Below are 18442 nucleotides of genomic sequence, written 5' to 3' on the forward strand. Positions count from 1 at the left end.
GTATGGCATTATCTTATGAAATGAAAAGTCAAACATGGAAATAATCCGTGTACCTATGCTTTATGCCACTATAATAGGGAATAACGTACAACACGTACAGCAGGATAAGGGAAGTGGAATGTAAACCCTGAGTGACAGTTAATGCTATGTACTGACACATGAAGTATTCGTTAATAAAATATGTTTCCATTAGTAATTTATGCATATCTGCACATTATCAAAATGAGCAATGATGTGCAACAAGCTTAAAAAATCCTTCAGGGGTTCACTCCTCCTGTCGTGAAAGCAGTCTTTCAGACACCGCCTCTTTATCAGCAAGTCTACATTTTTTCGGGGATGAGGGTACACAGCATAAATATCCAGTCTTTAAATCTTCTACATGATTTTGCTCAAGTGTCACAGCATGCAGAACATCCAGCATATACAATTGCCTTTTATCCAACAAGCTCCTTAACCTCTGATGCTAGCCTTCAACAGCATTTTGTGTATGGGGATACCCTAGAGTGCAAGTATCCCACTGATTCCAAAAACTAACATCAAACAGTGGTGGAATCCTCTCTAATGTACTATTACGTATACCATATCTCCTTTGCTGACCTACTATGTAATTATGTCTAAAAAAATCACATAATGCCTTAGCATTGTCGGCCATCTGCGCTTCAAGAATGTTAAAGGTTGACGGCACAAAGTCAGGGTTTATGAAAGCTATTGTGGGTATCTGCTTACATAGAATAGCAAAATCTGTATCGTTACTGAATTGAGCAGCCAAATTCAACTTTTGTATTTGACCCCAGATTAGCTGGCACAAATGGAACCAACACGCTTTACTACGTGGTAAATACTGACTTATGTTGTTAACTGCCCCCTTCCCAAAATCACTAAGTATCATATGTGGTGTAAGTGTTGGATCAAAAAACCGCGAACGCAGTGACAGAACACAGGTCCAGAAGTGATTGTAACAGTCTTCCGTTTTACATGGAGGAATGCCATAATCCACAGGTATCACCTTTCCTCCTGGGCCACCTGTTAGACTGCAGTGAATAGAATACACTTGTTTACACTCCCTAGTGCTTATAGAAAATGTTCCATCTACAAGAATAAATTGTGAGTCGCATAATAGTCGTAAATTGCTCTCTGTTGTTAAGACTACCAGTTCTCCATTTCCACTACGGAGTGTATAGTGTTCTACTAGAAATGAAACATTTTTATAGTTAACATTTCCAGGCAGATATCCTTCAGCAGTTTTAAACCACTGGCTGCTATTATACTTTTATGGCACCGTATTCTATGGACTGTCTACTTTAAAGCCTCAGTATTGGGTAATGATGTTGCAGCTTCACTTGATGTACCTGCCATTACCTTTGAAACAATTTTGCATGGGTCTTCCAATGTTTGCTCTGCCATTCTCTTAGTACGTTCCCATACCTTTAACACATCTGGTGCATGAAAATGTTCATTGCTTTTACTCAGAATATCACCATCAACTGACATTTCTGTTATGCAATGCCCTTTGCATCTATCCTTGCTTTTCCGTGTACAACACCAGTAACGTCTGTTGCCTACAGTTTTCCCCAGATAATATTGATACCCATCAATACATAATATACTTTTGCCTTTTTGTGACAGTGTTGTGTGGTATACATCTCCAACTTTACTGGGAATAATGGTGTTACCATTGTCAGTCATTGAGTTTGTTACACACCTACAAATGATAATTGTAGTTCAATTTAAATGATCGTACATATAGTAATGTCATGTTCTATTGTATGCTTATAATTACAGAGGCCTGTTCTGTGTAATGTGATACATCTCTTTTTCAGACCACCATTAATCCCACTCATACAGCTGCATTTTAAATACTGTACCACTGGCCCATCACGTTAGTATGACATCATTATGTCACCATTCATCTCATCATCATTCAGTAGTTCAGAGGCAGAATAGCAAAACCTTTAATGTCGAATGACACACTGCAAATGATATTCTTACGTTCATTGAGATTGTTGAGTTTTAGATTGTCGCAGTTAGGGTGGTCATTAATTTTAATTTACACTATATCGCATTCGATCATATGATAGTAAACCTATATATATATATATCTACACACACACACACACACACACACATATATATATATATATATATATATAAATACTAAATATACCAACTCCGAGAAAGTGCTACCGCGGGGGTAAAGGCAGAGTTCAAGTTTATGGCCGAGTGTTTACTAACCCCGCAGTTAACATTGGGTTTGGAAATGTCGGTGAATTGACGTGTCTGTGTAATGCTTGTCGGTGAAGTAGTCTGTCGGGAAACTGAAGGTAACATACACACACACATTATATCATTTTATTTAGATATATATATATATATATATATATATATATATATATATATATAAAATCTTTCTTTTTCTCGCTATGTATAGATATATCTGCACACACACAGGTTAGATAGATATAGATGTGTGTGTGTGTGTGTGTGTGTGTGTGTGTGTATAGACACACATACTCAACATACACATATGTATATATTTATATGTTTCTTCATACAAGTGCAAATAGTAATGTGCATTTGTTCATATGGATCTGAAGGGGGATGGGCCCAGGCATACATTTGCCACTAATGGAGTTGCTTGGTTGCGTTTCCTCCACAGGAATGAGTAAGCTCTTGCCCCTTATGTATCCTGAGTTACACATGCAGTTTCAGTAAGCAGCTTTGCTGTTCTGTATGTTTGCATCACAGTGCTGCTCTTTGTTGTTGTAGTGTTTCCCATTTGTATGTGTACTGTGTATGAAATGCCTTGGTAAGCAGTAACATATACAGAGTTTTATTTTAATGGCATGGCTGCCTTTTCCCCTGCATTTCATAGTGCACTGCTTCTGTGCTATGCAGACAGTCTCTGAATCTGGCCCCGTAGGGATTTATGTATGTATATGTACACCACTGTATCTCAGAGGGTATCACTCGGCTAAATACACACCTTTCATTAAAATTTAGGCTTATTAATGTGGGCATTTGTGTTCATAGTAGCATCATGCATTAAATATAAAACAAGTTCAAGCTGGTTTATAAGACCATTAACTCAAGAGTGTAGGCATCAACCTTCGGATTCTGTGGTGATGCATACAAGTGAGTATAAATCTTTCTTGGATTTGACGTGGAAGAGCTGAAATATATTTTTGTTACTAGCTTTGTGCAGTGACCTTGACTCATCATAATTGTATATGTGTTGCCTACAGATCCATACCAGTTAGTTGCAAAGTGTGTAAATGTAGTCTCAGACAAAACACATTTTTCCAAATTACATTAAACAGCAATATAAAGCTAGGTTTTGATATGATGTAACCACCACACTCTTTGCACAGAGCAGTATTCCCTGCAGACCATTCCCTTAACACAGTCCGCTTCAAGTTCAGTACTCTTTAGAGGTAAGAAAGAGTACTGTTTTGCAGCAACCTAGTTCAGTGAATGTGCTTTTCAGTGACTTGTACAAATTGTACAAATCCGTCCAAGAATTCTTTTTGCCTTTTGCTGCCAGTGGAGTGGTGATGCCTGCTTGGCATTGTACCTGCTTTTGGTCATTGTTACCTATCTTGATGCTGAGAAGTGGTGCAGGAGGTTCCATGTTTGATGAGCACACCTGAGTGGATTCACTCCTCCAGGATCCTGACATTTCAGAACTTAGAGTTGGGGGGTAATACGTTTTAAATACTTACCTGCAGCTTGAGCCCCACCACTTTGGTGTGCTGTCTTTTTTGTGAACTCACTAATGTACTTGGCTCTGTTTTACCTCTGTAGTCAAACACCCACCTGAGAGTTACTCACTGAGCAATGCAGTTGATGTGATGATGGCAGAACAACAGAGCTGGTTTTGCATTGTGCTCACCTTCAGGCTTCCTCTTTGGAAAGGAAATACTTGCATTGTAGTACGCAGTGCTACTTCTAACAGTGATAAAGGAATTAAGAGCAGCAGTGACTTCATGTATAATGCATTGTGCAAAGGGTGCTGATGGTGCTTCATTAAATGATGATACTTCATTGTGAATATTAACCAAAAGTTATGTTTTTTCCCTTCAGCATCTGCATTGAGGTATCTTCATGAAAACAGAATCATTCACCGAGATCTTAAACCAGAAAACATTGTGTTACAACAGGGAGAGCAGAGGGTGAGTTGCAGTTAAATGTAATACGTAGTAATTGGAATTAGACCCTGGGTGTATCTGACAAAAGCTTGTGGAAGTGTGAATTAAGTACTTGTATTGTATCATAAACTGGACTGAATTTCAGTTGTTGAATGAACTAAAGGAGAGCTTGGCTGAAATGTGCATCTCTGGTCCTACAGCCTACAGGGCCAAATAACTGCCCACCAACATCACTGCAGAAGTGAACCTTATTCAGCTTTGCTAGGTAGCAGAAGGAGGAAATATGATGTATTCCAGCTGAGTGTATTCCGGAACACCAGGGTCATGCCATTGCTGTGCTACCTCTGCCTGGGTCACAGTGGGTGATTTTGTAACAGAGGACCTCATAGAAGGGCAAAGTACTCAGTCTAGATCTTCAGCTGCTATGCATTGTACACATAGTGAACCTTGTTAAAATGATGGCTCCTGCTTTGTGACACGAGACAATGTGCATAATCATGAATGTGTTTAAGTTTACCTTTCCTATTAAAGGTGAATTTGTATGATCCATTTAAGGTATGGATGGTTAAATGATAGATAAAAATAGCTGAATCTCCCATTAAGAACAGTGTGGAATCTGGTACTTGATACTGTAGCAAAAAAAAAGATGTAAGAAGCTATTGAATAATTTTAAGAAAATGCAGAATAATAAATTTTTTATTTATTTCATTTTGCATTTAATAATTGGGTAAATGTACTGGTCAAGCAACACTTTTCAACCACAAGTAAGGCTACTGGGCTTGTACAGCTTATATTGTAAGAATCGTAATACATGGTGGATTTACATACATCACAAATACACTGGCTGTTCACAAAACATTGTACCTGTAAAAGAACATGCATGGCTAATATTAAGCAAGAGGTTAAAAGCATTAAGGTAAAGACAAATAACTGTGAATCTGTTTTTCTGTATTGCAAATGTCTCCACTCTGTTTTGCAGCATCACAATAGGCAACCTTTACAAGCACAGAAACAGCTTACTTCAGCTGTGCAGCATGACTTGCAGCTCAGAGATACCGTTTTCATCAGAACTTCCACAAGATGAAAGTCCTTGCAAACTAGATGGAAAGGACCCTTCCTGGTCTTGCTTACCACCACCACCACTGCCTCCCAATGTAAAGGACTACCCACCTGGATTCATGTGTCACATATCAAAAATGCCATCCATAGTGATGAATGTCAATAAATGCCACCAACATCACTCCTCTCAAAGATATGGAACCAATCACCAATTGCACCAGACAAAAACAATTGGAAACCACTGTATCTGGAAGTAAAGCATAGAGACATTTCAACAATGCCATCGTTGTTATATTTGGAAGTTAAGTCTACTTATTCAGCAATGTCATCCTAGTCGGAAATAAGACTTGGTGATTCTTCTTCACCATCGGTGATATTTTCATCATCATTACAACTGGAAGAAAGGATTAATGATACAGCGACATTAGGTTTAATGGACAGTGACTGGAAGTCAGCCAGAGATATGGACAGTAAATCAAGTGATTGAGGATCACTTGTGGAATCACAAGCAGCAACAACTTCAGGATGGAGTTTGGGAATTTATTTAATATGCAGTACAGAAAGACAATTTATCATTCATGTTTACAGTTGTTTTTGAAACCCCCCTTCATCCCCAGCCTGCTCAATATTCATATGGACTCATTATTGGGACAGTTTGTTGTGCTCGATATTCATATGGACTCATTATTGGGACAGTTTGTTGTGCTCGATATTCATATGGACTCATTATTGGGACAGTTTGTTGTGCTCGATATTCATATGGACTCATTATTGGGACAGTTTGTTGTTGTGCTTCGATCATTCATATGATTATTACAGACAGTTGTTTGTGGATATCATCATATGACATCTGGGACTCATCATTGGGACAGTTTGTTGTGCTCGATATTCATATGGACTCATTATTGGGACGGTTTGTTGTGATTCTTATCATTTTGCTGTAATTCCTCCTGCCATTTGCAGCCATTGGAACTATAAGTACCGAACATTTTTTTTATCAGAGATGAGCGTCTTACAAAAATCAAAGATAGATGTTGGGTTTAAGTTGAGCAAAGAACCCCAGCCTGGCATCCTTAATTCATTATTTTTTTCTGCTGTCTTATTTACACAAAGCTTATAAATGTTACTGACTGTTGGATACATGCACATATACCTACTGCACACAATGGGGGTATTCCATTAATTCCAATACCAGGAAATGATGGAGAATGCAGATCAGTATTTTGTAGTATTTTCTTAAAGGACCACTATGGGCAAACAATGAAAAAACATATATTTTTTATCTTGCCATGATTTACTGCACTTCCTAAAGCTGCCTGCAGCAAAATAAGTGCTCTTTCCTAATTTTTTTTTTCTCTTGTCTGCCCTCATGGGGGCGCAGACATTGTGATTCCTTTGGAAAGCTAAATATCTGTCTCAATACACAGACTGTTAGAACAAATAGCCCTACGATTTGTTGTCAGACTAGACTTCCATTCACTTAGAATGGACCACCTGAAAAAATGCCAAGTTTGAGAGCTCATGTGTTATTGACTGGTATGCGCTGAGTTTTACAAATGTTGTTCCTACTGATGTACTACACAGTCTCTGAAGGAAACTTGCAAAAGTGTCAACAAATTACTGAGATAAAAGACTTTTCACAAGGAGCAGTTTTGCAAGTTTCAATTCCTGGCCAAGTTACTCCTCCCATCTCCCCTCCTTCAGTGGGCTACAGTCTCACATTTCCAGTTTTACTAGATTCAGCTGTTTAGTCAACTTTGCATGACAATAGACATAAAAAAAATCACAGCCTGGTGTGCCACTAAAACTGTTCCCTTATATGTCTCTTCACTTCTGAATAGCATTTCCCCAGGAATAATAAAAAAAAAAAAGCACACACATCAGTCCAGAGTTTGGGCCAATCTATCCATTTCTTAATGTGCACAGTAAAACATTCAGTTTATAATGCGTTCTGGCTGCTGACATGGTTATCTTTACATAGTTATTCTCTTATAGCATAACCTGAACTTATGGTATTCAATGCCAAGCTTTACAACAGTTCTCAGTTTCTTAACAATGACCTCCCAAGCCTCTGATGTGACCCAGTACTTTGTCAATATACTGTAAATATATAGGTTAATACAAATATTTGTGCACATATGGCACGTACAATAATACACATATACCATCATTAAAACGAGATAAATGCAATATAAATCATATCAATATAGTTATGCTTTCTAGTTTGACCCTGTTTGTCTATGGAAACTTCTATTTGAATTTGTTCAAGCAGTTGTATATTTGTTGTATAATCTTGTTTAATTGTTTCTCAGTATTCTAACCACTGTGTATGCTGCATCAATTGTAAAACTCTGATTTTACTCCTTTTATATTTTCTATGCTCTTTGTACAAAATAGCTATGTTTGTATAATTTATTTTTATTATTTTTTATAATTGTTTACTATGTATCTGGAGCTTTTCTCCCCCAGCCTCCGCTGAAAACGGTCATCTTGTGTCCAGACGGACTAACCTGGTAAACAAATGGAAAATAAATAAAAAATAAAATATCCTAAGAAAATCAATATACCAAGAAAAATACAAAACTTAAGAAAAAAATAACACAGAAGGAAGGAAAATGTTTCCTTGATGCTGTCATGAAGAAAAAAAATTATATTTATATATATATATATATATATATATATATATATATATATTAGGCAAAACAACATACCCAACACACCTCAGTCATAGGTCTATAGATCTTGTAGCCCAGTTAGTTATGACCCTAGTCCTGAGTAGCATTCTGCCATCGCCCAGAATGATACCGCAGTTCAAGGACAAAATGATTTTCTTCAACAATTGGCTATGTTTCTGGTGTCATTCTAAGGGGATCCAGTATCTGTCTGCCTGGGACGACATGGTCGACAGACCATGATGCTTTGCCAGAGATGGCCTGCACCTGTCACCCATGGGATTCTGGATACTGGCTAAGGCTCTTGCCGCCCCTATAGTGCCTTTTTTAGACCTGTTTCAAATGTAACAGGAACAGGCAAGCAAAAACTGAGGGTAATGTTACTCAATGCTAGAAGTCTAAATCTCAAAATGCACTCACTCAAGACACTCCTTAAAATGGAGAGCATCGATACCTGTTCAGTGACAGAGATCTGGTTCAAGGCTCCAAAGAGCACACCTGCACTACCAGGCTATAACTCATACCACACTTTTCGGCCACGTAACCTGGACCGAAACATCAAAGGTGGAGGTGTGCTCATATTCATTAAGGATATCCACACCTCCAGGCTAGTTGCTCAGCATAATGCATCCGAGGTTATCCAAGTGCAACTAACTCTGGGCAAAACTGCAATCCAAATTGTAGCTTGCTACAGATCCCCCATCATGCCCCAGCATTCCCACTCCTCTTTTCTTGATATACTGGAAAATATTAGGGTTCAACCACCCTAATAATATGCGATTTCAACTACCCCACCATTAACTGGGAAAACTACTCATGTACCAACTCCTTCGCTCAATGCTTTCTGGAATTCATAAATTCCAGTGCCCTGGATCAACTTATCTACACCCCCACCAAGGGCAACATCCTAGACCTAGTCATTACCAACATGAGTGACCGGTGTTCCACACCCAAAGTCAACTCCTTGTTGGTCAGATCCGACCATAAGCTAATCACCCTAGATATCCATATCCCGCCCCCACCCCACATTAAGGAAACCGCAGTTAAAAATTTCTCCAAAGCCAACTTCATGCTTAAGACAGATGCGGCGACCTTCATGACACCCATTCAGACGGCCAATACAGTTACGACTGCTGAATCCTACACAAATGCACTCTATAAGCACTTACATGAGTGCATGGATCGTGCTATCCTAAACGGAACCAAGAAGCTATCCTCCAAAATAAGGAAGCCAATCTGGTGGTCCCCTGCCATAAACAAACTGTACAACAGAAGGAAGAAACTGTTGCAAGAGAGAGTAAAATCCCATGAGTGGTGGAGCTCCCTGGTCAGCCTCAGTAAGACGCTGAGATCCCTTATAAGAGCCTCCAAAGCTAGCTATGAAAATAAAATCGCCACTGATTCTAAGGACAACCACAAAGCATTCTATAGCTATGTCAAGAATCTCAATGGCAACACCCAGATCTGCTCTGAGTTACAGCACAAAGGCATGAAAATTACAGCACCAACTGATACTGCCAACATCCTGGCAGATAGGTTCAGTGCTAACTTTATCACCCTTTCACACCCTAAATGGCCCATATCTATACAGGAAGAATGCAGAGTCCCTGTAATCACAACTACACAGGTAAAAGCTGCACTCTCTAAAGCCAAAAACACATCATCCATGGGACTGAACAACATCCCAGGCTGCGTTTTACATGAAAAGCACCAGGTTCAATCATAGCCTCACATCAGGCTTTGTGCCCACTGAATGGCGCACAGCAACAGTTATCCCACTCCACAAATGGGGAGCCACCACTGATCCCGGCAACTATTGTCTCATTAGCCTGATGAGTTTGGTCTGCAAGGCCATGGAACGTATTATCATGGAACTCATAAAGACATTGGTAACCTCCAAACTCTGGATCCCACCCAGTCCAGGTTTGTGAAAGGCAAATCATGCATCCTGAACCTGATCGACTTCTCTGAGGCAGTCGATGAGGCTAAGGTGGTTCACACAGCCTATCTTGACCTCGCCAAGGCTTTTTACACATCCCCCATTCTGGAATTATAGCTAAACTCACTAAACTAAGTATAAATCCCTATGTCACAAGATGGGTTGCCAACTGACTCACTGACAGAACCCACACTGTAAAAGTTGCAGACTCCAAATCTGACATCAAACCAGTGACAAGTGGAGTACCACAGGGTTCAGTCCTGGGGCCTCTCCTGTTTAGTATCTACCTCTCTGAAGTACAAGCTAACACAGAAGGCCTCTGGCTAATGAAGTTCGCAGATGACTGCAAACTAGGAGCCATAGTACAGTCCCCAAATTATGTGAACATCCTACAGAAGGGCCTCACTGAGACAGATGCCTGGTGTTAGAGCCATGGCCTCAAGGTCAATGCCAAAAAGTGCATTGTCATCCCCTTTGGTAAAAACTCTGTACCCGTGAGCTACCACATAGGTGGTAGTCTACTTAACACCGAATGTGTGATGAGACCTTGGGACCCAGGTGGACAGTAGTCTCTCCTTTGATAATAACCTCACCACAGTAGTCAGGAAGTCCTACTTGGCACACCTCATCACAAAAGGGTTCTCATCCAGGAAAAAAGGTCATTGTTCCCCTTTACTTGACACTCATTAGACCCATTATAGAGTACAATATCCCTTTTGGAATGTACCTCGAGCTGGAAAGGCTGCAGAAGTACCTCAGTGGATTACTGGCCTCAAACGGATGTCCTACACTGACCATCTAAAAAAATTCCAGCTTTACACCGTAGCATATCACCTACTCCGAGGTGATTTCTGCCTAACATATAAAGCTATGTCAAACTCAGAGCTGTTGGACATGCTACACCTAAAGAAATCCCAATCCCTCTGAGATACATGCTCTAGGGACCTAAACCTTGTCACCACAATAAACAGGACATGCTGGAGAGAGAGATTCCTGTTCCAGAGACTTCCCATACTCTGGAATAAGCTACCCATCTATGTCAAGCAAAGTTCCTCATTAGCACTTTTCAAGAAAAATCTTTGAGTGGATGGGAGATGGGAAACTATACCCCGGGAATCACTTCTGTGGCTCTGCTTGACAGTGGCACAGGAAAATAACTTTCTTAGGGGGCATAAGCCAGGGAAACTTGTTGGCTAGGCTTACTTAGGCCGATAGCCTAGTAACTACCCATGAACCTATTATTAGACTAAATACAATATTATGTAGCCTTGAAATGTGCTAACATTATAAGGGTTACAGTTCATTATTTACCCATAAAGCAAATGTCAGAGTGGAAAAGTTCAAATAGTGGATAAAGAGGAGGAGGGGAAGAGAAGAAAGAGTGAGAAAAAGTATTTGTTAGAAGTAATTAGGGTAGATATGGGAGGCAGGAGAAAAAATGAGTAAAAGTAACATTACAAGAAAGAGAAACAAAACCAAGGAAAAGAATAAACATGGACAACAAGATTTACTGTGTGTCTGTGTGTGTGTCACCTACTTGCTGCCCTGCAGAGGGGAAAACTTGTGCAAGTGCGGTGGACTGGCTCCAGTAGGAAGGGATGGCAGCATAACTCTCAACATTATAGAACAAGAAATCTGGACAAGGCCATAAATAATAGGGGACAAAGGCCCAAAAATGGGACAATTTATAAATATTGCACTTACAAACTTAGAAAGTTGATAAACAGGTTTTGCATTAGAGTGAATTTTCTTAAGGATATGAAGTCTGAAAATCAAATGCCTGTCAATTTTCTGACTTCAGTGTTCAATGATTTGCCAATGATTTGACAGAAAACTGCAATTTTATGAAAAACGGACAAAAAATCTGGACTATCTGCAAAAATCTGTACTGTTGAGAGATATGGATGGGAGTCTTGAACCAACACCCTTCAATCATTTTCATTTGTTTGCCAAAGCCATTACAGCAGTGTTTTGCAGAGAGGTGGGAAAATCCTTAAATTTGACTGGTATGTTGTGTGGGTGTGGGTAGCTGTGTTTGTGGAAGGTGGAGGTGTGCCTTTGTAAGTGTGGTGCAAATGTTATGGATTATGGAATGGAGAGATTAAGAGTAAAATTGTGCTCACTGAAGTCCCTAGCAATTTAATCACTGCTTGATTCAGACATATACATTCCCCTGTATTTGTCAGTACTATGTTTGAGTACATTGTTTTGGAGTGTAGTTTCACTGCTACAGCTGCTGCTGCTCTTTCAATACAAGTATCTGCTTTGGAAGTTTTCTCCAGGAGTCTGTTGCTGAAAGGATGAGAGACATGCTACAGGTATACAACTAAGACAAACTGGATAAAGCAATAGTAAGAACAAGTACTAGGTCACATCAGAGGCTTGGGAAGTCATTGTTAAGAAATTGAGAACTGTTAAATTTATCATTAAATACCATAATTTCAGGTTGTACTATAAGAGAATAACTATGTAAAGATAACCATGTCATCAGCCAAAATGCATTTTATAAGTTGAATATTTTACTGTGCACATTTTAAATGGATAGACTGGCCTAAACTCTGGACTGATACGTTTGCTTTTTTTATTTTATTTCTGGGAAATCCTATTTAGAAGTGGAGACAGAGACATACAAGGGAACAGATTTAGTGTCACACCAGGCTGTGATTTTTTTTTTTATGTCTATTGTCATGCAAAGCTGACTAAATAGTTGAATCTAGTAAAGCTGGAAATGTGAGACTGTAGCCCACTGAAGGAGGGGAGATGGGAGGAGTAACCTGGCCAGGAACTGAAACTTGCAAAACTGCTCCTTGTGAAAAGTCTTTATCTCCGTAATTTGTTGACACTTTTGCAAGTTTCTTTCAGAGAATGTGTAGTACATCAGTAGGAATAACATTTGTAAAACTCAGTGCATACCAGTCAATGACACATGAGCTGCAGACTCACAAACTTGACAGTTTTTTTCAGGTGTTCCATTCTAAGTGAATGGAAGTCTAGTCTGACAACAAATGGTAGGGCTATTTGTTCTCAGTCTGTGCATTATGGGACAGATTTAGCTTTCCAAAGGAATCACGATGTCTGCCCCCATGAGGGCAGAAAAGAGTAAAAACAAAATAAAATTAGGAATGAGTACTTATTTTGCTGCAGGCAGCTTTGTGAGGTGTAGTAAATCATGGCAAGATAAGAAATGTATGTTTTCTTCATCATTTGCCTGTAGTGGTCCTTTAACTAAAACACAAAAAGTTAAACATAACTCTACCTCTTTTTCAGTAGATCCACTTTAATTATCAATAACTATTAAAGGACATATTACTATATTAAAAATAGGACACTTTATGTCTGTTTAAGTATTTGCAATTTTACTTGAAAAATATATGTTGGAGCTGGAGAGTTGGGTATGGCAGCATTAGTTGAATTCTGCTATATTTGTGGAGATCAAGCATATCTTTGGTTACCAAGAGACTGGTCGGATTGCTGTTATATATGCCCTGTCATCTCAGGTATACAACATACTAAGACTTTGTCTAGTGGAGGGATTCATATTGCTCATAGCAAGATAGATGCAAAGAACATTAAAAATCCAGTCAGAAAAATAGATGCATTCTGGGTTCATCATCTTACTGTAGAAAAGACTGCATTTAAAGGCTTAACACACATGGATCTTGGTGATGATGTTATTTCTGGAGCCGGAATTATACCTGCTTATGAAGCAGTACAATCACTATGGGAATTGAAAAAACTGTCTAAACTACTAGAAATTTTAAGCAATGCTACTTTTGAATCAGTAAATCTGATTACAGTTGAAAGGACTGTCACGTGCAGTGTAGTGCTGCAAAACAAAATGGCATTTGACTTCGCCTTTGTTGCTAAGGGTGGTACATGTGCACTTATCAAGACTGAATGTTACTAGTTTATCCCAGATAATGCAAATGCCATTCATAGTCATCTAGAAATTATACAAAAGGTTGCAGAATTGTCTCATGCTAAAGAGGCAAACAGTTCTCAGTTGGCATGGTTGACTAACTTGTTTTCTAGTTGCGGAGGAGGAATTTTAACATTTTTTTATGCTTATTGCCATTATAATTATGGTTTTAGGAATTATTTTATTCATGTGCAAAATGTTGAATATGAAACTTTTAGAATCCAGAAAAAGCATCAAATACAAAATATTTTTGTTAAAAATAGAGCGGACGCTCTGCACAGTGGCTAGTATTCTTACCTCACAGCAAAAGGTTCTCTGGTTTGATTCTTGGTTGGGATGCCTTCTTTATGGAGTCTGAATATCCTTCCTGTGTTCATGTGGGTTTCCTTTGGGTAATCCAGTTTCCTCCCACATTCCAAAGACATGCAGTAGGCGGATTGGGCACTCTAAATTGGCCATAGGTTTGTGTGCGTGTGTATGCTTGCATGCACACGAGTGTGTTGTATGGAAGAACAGCCGTGGCAGGGCTAGCCACCTGGTGGTATGAACCTTGGCTCTAAATGATTGTTATTGTTGAAGTGACACCCTGACCCCCATGTGCAAAAATGGGAAAGGGGTCGTGGATGTACATATATATGGAAGAAGAAGAAAATGATGAGGAAAAATGTGTTTTAAGATTTTAGTATTCTGTACGACAATCTTTTTAAGGGGGGAATGTATAACTGAAATGTATTCAAGCTGTAATTTTATTCCATTAAGACATGGTCATGTTTTCATTGCCATCAAAACCATTTTGTAAAGTGTTTGTATAAACATTGAGCATCTCAGGGACAGAAAGAAACTACATGTGACGAATGTCTGATAACAAGTGAAAAAGTGTCCACTCATTTGAGGACTTTTTGCCAGTGTGCAGTTATAAAGAAATAAGTGACAAATGATGCTTCATAGCATCAGATGGAGGAAGGTGAGGGGAGAAGAGTAAAAGAAGGGAAAAATGTTCATTGAATCTTCTATTTTAGAATTTGTTCTATTTCAGTATGGATTCCCTGGTAGTGTTAGTCTGTTTTTGATGATCTGTTTCCTGCCAGTATGAAAACTGCTAGCATGCCTATTCCTAGCTTAGAAAATTCCAATGTGGAACTCGGAAACTTTGCCCAATATGGAAAAGCACAGATAAAGGGTCAGAAAATTCTTAGCTAGCAAAAATAATGCAAAGGTGTTTGTTTTTAGTTGGTCAGTGGCTATAGTTTAATACATAGGGGCTGCTGGATGGCACACACAGAGGCAAATACCTATAGAAAAAAATGGTGGTGGGGGGGACATTCATAATTCCTTTTCAACTCCTAGCAGAGTTTGGATCTCAACCCTAACATATGTATTAGGAAAGTTATCACATTTGGTGGCTGTGAATGGTGTCCAGTGCATGGATTTACAGGAGGGCCTATGTGATCTCTTGTTGCTCTTAGACTTCTGGTAGAAAGTAAGGAACTATGTGGGCTAGGCACTGGTCAGACATTTTTGTAAAATTTGCCTGTTTGCCTTCACATTTCTCCTTCTATTAGCAAGATGTTGAACTTGCACCATCTTTGGCCAACAACAAGATGAGTGTAAGAAATTCATCATCCTGTTGACCTGTTTTGACACATCCTCATGTGTCTCCAATGACTGTCCCACACATGAGCATCCAGAGCATGACACTGCTTGGCCAGCTCCCACTGAGAGTCACTCAAGTCCCAGCAGTTAAGTTGGAGGAATGTACTCTCTAGGTTTCCATTAAATATTCTAGAGCCATCAGTCTTCCTGTTCCAGATGGTCCCTTGAAGAGACCCTGACATTTAGGAGTCTACTCATGTTGTGTATCTGGTGGGTCTTGTGGTTGCAGGAGTGTACCCGTAAGGACCATGGATTAATGCCTGTACCATTCCCCACACTGCAGTGTAACAACCAAGTTCTAGGATATATTCCTGCTAGCCCAGATGTCTCACTCAGAGCACACCTGTTGCACAGTTATTTCTTCATGCAGAAGGAATGGCTCACTCTGGTCAGTATCAGTCTCCCTCTGGTCAGTAAGCCATCCGACAGCAGATCTTCCGAAAAATGTAAGGATTAAGACAGAGACAGACCACACAGGTCCAAACCTACCGACGATGCTTCCGTTAAGCTAGTCAGTTATCTGGTCCTCAGTGAGGCACTTTTGCAGTTCCTGATACCTACTTCTGTGGATTTGCAGGCCACTACTGAGGCCCTTTCAGAGTCCAGTATGCCGCACAACTCTTCTTTGACTAAGGATCCTGCGGTTGTCTCACCCTCGGATGGGTCTGGAGCTGCTGAGCAGGCACTGGCTTCCGAGGAAGTACTTCGCACTACAGATTCTCATCACAAACCGACGACTTCTTTCGCATCTACCATTCTTTCAAAAAGTTTCTATCACCCAGGGTATGAACCGCACCCAAGAAACCGACAACCCAGTCTCGGGCACCTGCTTCCTTGCCTCACTCTCAAATGCTTAAAATGGCAGACGACCTTATCATGCTGATCAGGGGAAACCAAGCTACCTCTTCCAAAAGGAAAAGAGATCTGTCACCAGTAGTTTTATCTGAACAGGAGTCTGATGACTCTGATGCATCTGAATATGAAAACATGCAAACCCTCTCTGCTTATGAGGATTCTGATGCAGAGGAATCCATTCCTTCAGCCTCTCCACCTGAGGACTATTCCTTTGGGGAAACTGTTCATACCATAAGGGAGCCTTTCCATTGGGAATGTCAGGACTACCCTCAGTGTAAAAAGAGATTCAGAGAATTCCTGGATAGTCCACAGCACGGACCATTGGCCATTCCCCCAGTCCTGGATGTTGTGGATGATGTTTTTCTGGAAACCAGTTTGACTCCTGACACCCTCCCTCTCTCACCCAGAAAACCTGACAGGTATTACAGAGTCCCTGACTCACACAAATTTCTTTTCAAAAACCCTACTGCTGACCCTGAGGTAATTTCTCAAGGGCCCAAAGGAATTAAAGCAACCTCTGCTAAGAATCCCACCCCTTCAGATAGGGATTCCCAAGCATTACACAGATGGGGTAAAAAAGTATACACCTCTACTACTCTTGCTATTAGAGCACTAAATTGTCAGTTCCATATACTAACATTTCAGCAACATACCATGGAATTCCTCAAACAAAAAATATCATCTTTTCCTGATTGTGCAGAAAATAGAGTTACAAGAATGAATGCATTCTGCAAGTCAAGTAACTAAGAACCTTACAATGTGGTTTTGATGCCCTAGAAACATCTTACAGGGCAGCAGTCACTGGTTCTGTCCTTAGAAGGCATTCTTGGCTTAAAGAACAACCCTTGCCAGACTATGTCAAATCCAAAAGACAACTTATTTGGCACCAAGGCAGAGGAGGTCTTAAAAAAGATGGAAGAAAAGGCTAAATCTATGCAAACAGTTAAGGACTTCCTGCAGGTCCAGCCACCCAGGTTCAGTAGGCATTACCCCTCCAAGCAGTGGTCCCTTCCTGCCCCCCTCCAGGTCAGCTCAGCCAGACCCCGGGGAAGCAGGGCCCCCAGACAGCAGCCCCAGGGAATGCAGAGATCTAAGCAATGGAGTTCCTTCTCTTCAAAACCAGGGAGTGCTAATCCACCCCCTCATGGTAAAAACTCGCAATGACTCTCCGCTTCTACCCCCTCCCTCTGCCCACCTGCACTTGCCCCTAGGAGGAAAACTCTCCTTCCACGCAAACACCTGGGCCACCATTACCAATGACCGCTGGGTCCTCAACATAGTGTCCCAGGGATACAAATTTTATTTCCACACTCTACCAACCCCAAAAGGGTTCCCAGATCTTCCCCACACCCGTGGGCAGAGGCCAAAAAAACAAGTCCTTTCCCTGCTCTCTATGAGGGCAATAGAGCACGTTCCTGCAGAACAGATAGGCCAAGGTTTCTACTCCACACTATTTCTGATACCCAGAAAAGAGGGCACCTTGCACCCCATCCTTGATCTATCCATTCTAAACACCTTTCTGGTGATACCAAAATTCAAATTGCGCACCATCCAGTAACTACTACCTATGCTCTCCAAGGATGCTTGGTTAGCCACCCTACACCTAAAAGAGGCCTACCTACACATCCCAATCAGGGAATCATGCAGGAAATATCTACGTTTCAGGGCAGGATCACTGCACTTTCAGTTTTCTGCGCTTCCCTTTGGCTTATCCACTGCTTCCAGATTTTTCACAAAATGTCTGGCTCTCGCCATTGCTTTTTGCTGGCAAAGAAATATTCAAATTTACCCATACTTAGACGACTGCCTAATTCAGGCAGACAGTCAGAAAAAGCTGATCAAGCACCTGGCCTTTGTAAAGGCCCTACTGACCTCCTTAGGGTACACTATCAACGAAAAGAAATCCAAACTAGTACCCACCCAAAAAATTATATTCCTGGGAGCAAGCCTGGACACAGCATCCCAGATGACATTCCTTACACCAGAAAAGCAAACCTACCTGACGGCTTATTTCTCTCAACTAGCTACCAGACCCCAGTTATTCGCAAGGAAAGTCCTGCAAGCTCTAGGGTTCATGGCTTCTTGCATTCTACTCATTCCATATGCCAGACTGCATATGAGGAAATTACAGTGGTACCTAAAAAGCCTTCGGTGTCAACACTCTCAAGACCTGGAAACTCTTATACAAATGACACCTTGT

At 40.4% G+C, this 18442-nt stretch overlaps 1 protein-coding gene across 2 annotated transcripts in view; it reads left to right on the plus strand.

Moving 5' to 3' along the window:
- The window catches only part of IKBKB (inhibitor of nuclear factor kappa B kinase subunit beta), a 1482168-nt gene that overhangs the window by 414349 nt on the left and 1049377 nt on the right, over positions 1–18442 (plus strand). For both annotated transcript variants that reach the window (XM_044082985.1, XM_044082984.1), the window contains one exon: positions 4081–4169. In XM_044082985.1, the coding sequence (XP_043938920.1) occupies positions 4081–4169 (89 nt within the window). The remainder of the gene's footprint in view (positions 1–4080; positions 4170–18442) is intronic.

Source organism: Protopterus annectens, chromosome 9.part0 (assembly GCF_019279795.1).
Source record: "Protopterus annectens isolate FY-2018-M chromosome 9.part0, PAN1.0, whole genome shotgun sequence".
Classification (NCBI taxonomy): Eukaryota; Metazoa; Chordata; order Ceratodontiformes; family Protopteridae; genus Protopterus; species Protopterus annectens.